The sequence below is a fragment of the Ostrinia furnacalis genome, unplaced genomic scaffold (genome assembly GCF_004193835.3).
Source record: "Ostrinia furnacalis isolate ACB-3 unplaced genomic scaffold, ASM419383v2 OfSCF0069, whole genome shotgun sequence".
Classification (NCBI taxonomy): Eukaryota; Metazoa; Arthropoda; class Insecta; order Lepidoptera; family Crambidae; genus Ostrinia; species Ostrinia furnacalis.
In genome coordinates this window covers 17,321-25,959 of record NW_021130308.1, presented here as the reverse complement: position 1 = coordinate 25,959, position 8,639 = coordinate 17,321, and the positions used below count along the sequence as shown (strand labels likewise).

Sequence of the window (8,639 nt, the reverse complement as noted above, 5' to 3'; positions counted from 1 at the left end):
ATAATAACAGACTCACTTTTTATTGGTCAATGGTCAATATTAGAATTCTATCTTTCATTACAGAAAATGGGGCTGTGTCTGTGACTCTAACTAGTGCCTAAAGCCCGGTCTGTGAGCACGTAGAATTTTGTCCAATGACCCAAGCTACCCATCCTTATCGCTCGCGCGTAATTATTATATTGCTGTCGCGACTGTGCGACGGGCGCCCGCAGTGAGTTTGCGTGCGCGACAGCAACAACAACTGCAACGCGCGAGCAATAAGGATGGGTTGCTTGGGTCATTGGACAAAATTCTACGTGTTCACAGACCAGACAATATAGCATACGGATGATTTTTCAAAATATTATAGTTATGGCGATGCGAATTGGCCACTGGGCACTGACCATCGACATCAAGTCAAATCTTTTGTCGACCACAGAACCGTGACCACAGGTTCCCAAACATCTTTTTTTGTATGGTTTTTGTAATAAATAGAATTTTATTATGACGTCAACGTAAATAATGTAATAAAATTAATTGTCAATATTTAGGCTCTCATTTTAAAAATACTGTCCCAGGATTATTCAAATTTTATAATATTTTGACACTACCATTGCTTCTTCTTTTCCTAATGCCCCTGAAGGAATGGGACCTTAACTTAGACCCTAAACAGTGGTATAAGCGTGTGATTACTTGAAGAGAGAAAAAGAACCATTGAAATGTTCAGTGCGTTCCTCTGCGTTGCATTTGCATACTCTGGCTAGTCATGTATCATAAATGGTATTAGGGATTTACGGATGACCTACTTACAATTGAAAACCTTTCCTATGGGCAGAAGTAATCTTAGTTCTTGGCAACAAAAAAAACAAAGAAATAGAAGAACATAATTTTATTTAAGAAAAATTTTGATGTGCCATAAAGTAGGTAACTAATTACCAATCAATAACAATAATGCAAAAAATTCGTAACTTACAAACATGTATTTTGCAACAGCTCACTTGACGTTATTTATAAAATAAAGACCAGTCTATGATGTGTTATTGGATCAAACTAACTATCAAGTACTAAAACGTGTCTTTTAACCTGCGCCTTGAATAAAATCCTTAACATGAACTGGTAATCCAAATTTGTAATCGCGAATGATAATGAGTAGTGAGTACTTTACATGCTATGACCACATATGGTACGATTGTTAGACCAATAAAATATGCCATGTTACATTTCGATAACATTTTAAAGATAAGACAATCATATTTCTGTAACTAAGTTAACAAAGGCCAAACGACACGCGATAGTACCTATACTAAAGTCTGAAGATCTCTATGGATTTATTAGCTACATATCCAGTATAATTTGATTAATCATTTCTAAATATTACTAGAGACCCTATAGGCGTTACAGTTGTTTAAATGCCTATACAGATTCGCTATTTCTTTAAAAGTAATATCAAAATTGCATATTTATTTTATAGACTCGTTATAGGTTTATGTAATAGTTTTCGAAATATTATGTGCTAGTAACAAAAACCCTGTCTTAAAATTACAGTTTAATTTCAAAGGCTTACAGTAACATACATATCGCTTTCGTGTGTTGATTTCACATTGATAGAAGTGCCTTTATTTTTTATTTTGTGGACAAGGAGCCTAATCTAATAATATGAGAGATTTGTAACAAAGTTTATCAATCATGTGATATTTTATATACTTAAAATATATATCATATTTGTCCTTCAAACAGAATGAGCAACGTTTTTATTATAATACCTATTCTATTTAATTACAGCGTATATAAATAGTCAGGTAAGGCAATGCTATGTGAACAATCTAGGCATAGCCGATTAACGTCGTCTTCTATATACGTTTGTAATACTAACCAACCAGTTATTTGTTTTGATAATTCAGTTATCTTTGTTAAAATATCATTATTATAACATACCATACACTACGTTCAATATGAGCTAGAAGAATTTATAATGTTTATAAGATTACAAACTGAGAGATCAGAAGGATATTATATTATTAATATTTTGAATTCCAATAACACGGTGGAGTCTTAAATTAGCAAAAGCTATTTTTCAATTTGTAAAAGGTTCTTATAAAAATATTATAGACAACTATAAATATATTGCATAACTTAGTGTCATTAGTGTACACGCCATATTGAAAAACTTAAGTATAACATGTTGTATTCCTATAGCAAATACTTTTAGTAAGGTCCTCGCTAGCTATAAATTACATTTCCACCCGATGTACCGTCCATCAGCCTTCTCAAGTCAATAAATATCTGTACACACCCATTAAAGACAAACACATGAATTACAAAGTGACATCGGATGGCGAGTAAGCCTGCCAACCGCCGCCAGTAAGAACATTGGATACACTTCGTAATATCAAAGCAAAGTTATCAAAAGTTACTTTACTAGGATGTTATTCAAAAAACTTAAGTTTTTATTCGAAAATCCTGCTTCAAATACCTATTACAGCTATTGCTGCCAATTATAATTGTAAAATAATCTTAAAAATAAATATAACAATAGCATAAAATTAAATGTGATGGTACCCTAACTTTAAAAATATAATGGCAAAACAATGTCTATAGCTTAAATGCTAGAATTATGTACTCTTAAAAACAAACGACGAACATTTTTGTTACATTACTGTCCTGTTTTTTTTTTAAATAGGATCTCGATATGAGCAGAAATGGAATCACAGATAAAAAAGCAATTAATAATGAAAACCAATATTACATTAGCAGAACCGCAGTAATGATGTTTTTTTATTCATTGTGGCATGCCTCATACAATACTACTGTACAAAACAATATTTACAATTACTGAAGAAATATTAAACAAGGGAATGGTTAAAATAATTCCCTTGTTTTATAAATACTATCTAAGTTTACTTATAATTTATAAACATATTGGTTTACAATAAATTATATTTTTGACCATTCCTTAGAAATTCTAATAAAGGTGACATGTCAGTCGCACAGAGTCGCACTAGTAGAGAGGTATTATAATACTACAATTAAAACTATCCAAATATACACATTTCTTTGAAATCTTTACATAAGATCTCGACAATCATACTTATTTAGTCAAAACAAACTTTCTAAGTTTTATAAAATAAAAACAAGTCTAACAGCAATATTAATGTCATTCAAACTGAATTAGTGCATGTGTAAACAACTTCAATACAGACAACTGCACGAAGAAGCATCTACATTACAAGTAATGATTTTCATCAAATCATTATTGACTTGTACTAACATGTACCATATTATTAACACTACTATTACTTTTACCAGTAATTCGATACTTTCACACTCAATTGGAAGTTAGTTAAACTTTTCATTCAGACTTTTATAGAATAGAATACTATTTACAACACAACTATGATCACTTAAAAGTAAGTTTCGCAATACATTCGTCTCACAGACGAATTAGACTTAAGTTACAGCGTTTAAAGCGCAGAAGACCGTCTCCTATCGCTTAGATTCAGATGCAATAAGGAAGAAACGGACCGTTCAAACTGGAAAATGAATAGCACCACCGTTCCTAACAACCGTCTTCGAGTGTCCACTCACCTGCAGCGACTCTTAGGTCCAAATTACAAAACTACACCCAAAACTCGATTCAATCTCAGTCATAGAATCTTTCCTGTGATTGCTCCACACAGCAGCAGCAGACGACGTGTGTCGCCGCGACACTATTTTTTTATGTATTTTTACAAAATACTTTCAGACAACGCATAGTATTTAGCATGCAACCGATGGTATTTCATAAAATACATACAAAACAGTAAATTCACGACGTCACGGAGTCGGCTACGAGCAGCTTTAATCCATTTTTAAATTGAATCGAGATTCAAGTTTCGTTCTGTAATTCGGATGAATTTGTAGTGTCTTAGGAGGGTCACGTGATATCGCTGTCGGTCGGGCGAGGCGGGGTGGCAGCGGGGTCAGCGTATGAGGCAGGTGAGGCAGAGCTCGGCCGAGCCGATGCAGTCGTCGTGGCAGAACGCGCCGCACTTCTTGCAGAGAATCATCGCGCGAAGGTTGCAAACGCACGCATCTTCTGCGCCCACGCTGCGACAACGCGCGACGCTCTGGAGGCAACGCAAAGTTTAATTAGATTGCTTGAAGTACCGCATTTATAATTAATTGGCTATTGATATTAATTGCTCAGATAGTCAAACACTTTCGTGTCAAAAAAAAAAAACTTATTTTATACTTAATTATTTTACTATTTATTAACTTTTTTAATTACAATAGGCATTCAAAATGGTTACTCTTTAAATTGTTTTATGAATATGAGATGCATTGCAAAACTAGAATAGTTTTTTGCGCAGCGCCCCACCTTATGAGGGCGCAACGCAGTTTGAGAATCGCTGTCAAAACTGACGCTCGTTCGATTGGGCCTAATATTTCGTAATCAGAAATTTAAATCGATTACAAGATATTTCGCAGTGAGTTTTAATTTCGGTATTTAATAAAATTTACTCACCACATTCGAGTTTTGATTAGAGGGTGGCGCACTGGACGCTCTTGGTGCGACATTTGGAGTCCTCTGGACGAGGATGTACTGGCCCACATTGTTGGGTCGATTCTCATTTATCTAGAACCAAATAAATATCACATTTTCTTTATTGTGAAAGTGCTATGGGTTTGTAGAAAAACCGAGCTTTACTCTTACGGCTTTGGTCAAAATCTCACTCAAAACGTGAAGATGCGATTGCAACTTACTTTATAATGAGCCATAACACGGGTACATTTTTACCCGTTATGGCTCATAATGAGGTAAGTGCGGCAGTTGCAATACAAGGGGCGCGGGGCGCGTGAGCAGTGCGGGCGGCGGTCGTAACTGCCCCCGCAGCGCTATAACTATTCTCTAATCAAAATTTCACCCAAAACATGATGATGAGACTATAACTTACCTCATTATGAGTCATAACGGGTACAGGCAGCTGCCTCACAAGCATAGGCGGCGGCGGCAGCGGCGGCGGGGGAGGGCGGGGCGCGCGGGAGGGGCGCGTGAGCAGCGCGAGCGGCGGTCGCAACTGCCCGCGCAGCGTTAAAACTTTGCTCTAATCAAAATCTCACCTAAAACGTGAACTTGTGTCTATAACTTACCTCATTATGAGCCATAACGGGTACAGGCAGCTGTCTCACGAGCATAGGCGGCGGCGGGAGCGGCAGCGGCGGCGGCGGCGGGCGCGGGGCCCGGGATGGCCGCGTGAGAAGCGCGGGCGGCGGTCGTAGCTGGCCGCGCAGCGCGTCGCGGTTGGGACTGTTCTGGATCACCGCTTGGCATATCTGGTAGCTGCGTTCTAGGTTGACCGCGCCTGGGGGCACTTTGTTGGAGCTTCGACTTCTGGAATCATTAAGAAAAAAACATAAGAGACCCGATTCCCGAAAGCTTTTTAGAGTAGGATGGCGCGTTTACCCTAACCCTCGCTAAACCACAGACCTGAACATTATTTGATACAAAACACTTTGACAAAATATCTAAACACGAATGTTAGTGAGGATAGATGAGAAAAGCTACTAGATAAAGATTGATTTTAATAAAACTTTACAAGTATCTCATGTGTTAAGTTCGCCTTATGTACAGTCTTTTAGGTACATATAAATTTTAAATAAATAAATACATCGTAATAGAATATAGGCTAATCTTTACTGAGAATAACTAAAGCTAAATTAGTTCTTTCAATATCTTGAATGATGGGTAATGCATACCTGTTGGACTCTTTCCCTAACTTGGACTTTTTTCCCATAGGCCTGGCACTTTGTGTAATAGTATTGGATGTTGAATTTACAGGCAGATTCGTAGCAGTTGTGCCAGACACTAAACTAGGAATAGTGTCGTTTTCCAGCTTTATTGACATCTCCTTCATTGACTGGCAACTCTCAGAGGAACTGGATGACTCCATGTTGTAGTTTGCATCCCGATCTTCTTTATACATGCAGTTTTCATCATTCATATTAACATCATCCAAACTTGTTTTGGAGTCTTCACTGACGTATTTAGTGTTTTCATTGTTTACATTTGAAAATGAGTGTAAGGTAACAATATTTTCGTTATTAGTCCAGTCGTTATCTGTTTTCCATGTCACTGCTGAGGTCTTTGGCTTGGCTGGATCCTGCATACTATCATCAGGGTAGGAGACTATCTGTAAAACACATTTTGGAAATTGAGTATATCACAGATTACAATGTTAATATTAGGACTGACAATAAACTAATAATGCTCACTGATGTATTTGTTACTTCCATCATGGGTATGGAAGAATTGTGGGTTAAAGGCATTGTCACAACAGCTGTAACATCTGCAAAGTTGACAAATATAATATTAATGATAAACCATTGCTAATAAATGTACAGATTACAGCCTGTATAACAATAAAATCTTGAGAAGAATACATACTTGTTTCACTCATGTATGATGATAGTTCCATTAGATTTGGATGTGGAGGAAATTTTATATCATCACTCTCTGAAAATAGAATGTATAATCATATTATTAAAACACATGGCATACCCAAGTATGTTAAATATTAAATTAGAATAAGTATGACTTACGTGATGTAAGAATTGATAGTCCACCTGTTTCTAAAATAAAGGATTCAGCATCTTTAAAATGTTCATCGTAATAACTTTGTACATTATCCATTGTCCTGTCTTCACACTTGACTTGAATGTCCAGATCTTCACTCTTTATACTTTCTTGCTGGTCTACTTGTGGTAATTGGCACTCAATTTCTTGTATTACCTCAATCTTCTGCTCAATCTCTTGTTCTATTAGAACAGTAGAGTTGTTTTCAGTGGGCGATTCCAGGTGGGCGGCACTTAAATTGCTATCACTAGGCATAGAATCTGCACACTCTTTTAGGTTTAAATCTTGTGAGACTGGTGAGTCTTTAATTTCAATATCATCTCTTAAACTCTCTACAGCATTCACTGTAGTAAGAATATTTGAAAACAAATCTGCATTACTATTTGGTTCCTTTGTCGCTCCATCATTTGATTGATTCTCAGTTTTTGGACTTAAAACTGAAGATATACTTCCATCATCATAATTGAATAGTGGTGTGGTTGCTTTGCCATCCTCACTGTTTTCACCTTGGTCCTGACTAGGGAAAATGTGTAGTTCATCATTTGAACACAAGGGTTCAGTGTTGTAATTATTCTCAGTGTCTGAACATGTATTACTTTCAGTGCCTTCAACATTGTTGGGCATAAAACTACTATTGTCCATTTCATATTCTACCTCAAATTTTATCCTTTTAGATAGATTTACATATTCATCATTACAATTGTTAGATCGTTTTGTTGTTTCAGTAATTGCATTTTCATTTGCCTTAACTTCCTCGCTAACTTTGGATACAGAAGATTCTTCTATTGTAACAACATTCATATCCAGTTCATTTTTCAATTCATTTCTGTCCGGGTCATTGTCAGGCAACAAGGGATCAAGGAGGGGATCAACAGGTGTTGAAGAGGTGGAATCTTCCAATTGTTGCACTGAAGATGAGTCTGAAAAGCTGAAATCTACCTGGCACTCAACATAGCCTTGGTTATGGCCTTTTATGTGTTTGATAGGTAGTAAATCTGGTAGAGGTGCAGATGATTTAGACGCAACACAAGCTGGTTCATCTTGCACGTCATCTGCCTTAGACGAGGACCTGGTCACTGCTCCAACTGATCTCATCCTCTTGCTTGTGCCTGATTTACTCTTTTTAATTTTTGGTACAGTACTACTGCTTGTGATGGATGCTGTTGGCCTTAACTTTATTGTTGTTTTTAGAGATGGCCTCTCTGAGTTCATACTGACTGCAGATCTTTCTTTCTTTGACTTTTCACCCCAGAATGGCTCAAAATGTTTCAGTTTCCAAGGATCAATTTTACTCTTTTCTTTTTCAGCTTCAGTCTTCATTTTTTGTTGATTTTCTGGAGTGAACTCTCCACCTGAAAGGCTGTCTTGCCACTCTAAGCAAGCTCGAGCAAAAAATTCATTACTGAGACTAGATGAGTTGAGACGTCCTGAAGGACTGAGCCTATCTACACTTGGTAAAAGCTGTCCCAATTTGTATTGATATAATGGTGGTAGTAATGAGAATGTGTGTTTATTTAACAATGCTCTAATATTTGTGTTCACTAAAATTGAATCAGGTGTTTCTAAATCTATGCATCCTTCTCTGGTTTGTTGTAATTGTGCCGCTGTGGATAGTTTTTTCCCACTTCGCTTTCGCGGCTTCATACAGAATCCTGGTATACTTGCTAGCACTTCACGCATGGTCGAAGGTTTACTCGAACAGCTCGATTCTGAATACGACGAGGCTGCTGTCCATTCTCGCGTTTCCGGGGGTGGCGGAGGGGGCAAGGGTTTAACAATAATCCTAGGCAAAGGTCTTGAATGACTGGAACTCTTTTTTCTTCTTTTAGACTGTTTCTTAGATGAGTGTTTACTTGTTTTTTCGGTATCCTCTGGAATACGTATGACTGAATAGGACTGTTCATTGTTGTTGCAAGATAAGTATTTACTATCAGAAGAAGTATCTGAATAATCCATGTCGTTACCAGCTGTGGTTTCAGGCGATACATCCAATTCCATTGTTGTAATCTAAGATGAACAGAAAGTGTGAATTGAAAATGCTGAATGT

The 8,639-nt window shown here is 36.9% G+C and overlaps 1 protein-coding gene across 1 annotated transcript; it reads right to left on the bottom strand.

The window, feature by feature from the left end:
• Positions 1 to 1,065: 1,065 nt before the first annotated feature.
• On the bottom strand, positions 1,066 to 8,590 carry Asx (transcriptional regulator additional sex combs). Its single transcript, XM_028323447.1, has 7 exons — positions 6,559 to 8,590; positions 6,404 to 6,472; positions 6,232 to 6,305; positions 5,716 to 6,149; positions 5,110 to 5,350; positions 4,484 to 4,594; positions 1,066 to 4,085 (listed from the first exon to the last, which is right to left on the bottom strand). The coding sequence occupies exons 1-7, from the start codon at positions 8,588 to 8,590 to the stop codon at positions 3,939 to 3,941; spliced, it is 3,108 nt and encodes a 1,035-aa protein (XP_028179248.1). The 3' UTR covers positions 1,066 to 3,938.
• Positions 8,591 to 8,639: the final 49 nt, after the last annotated feature.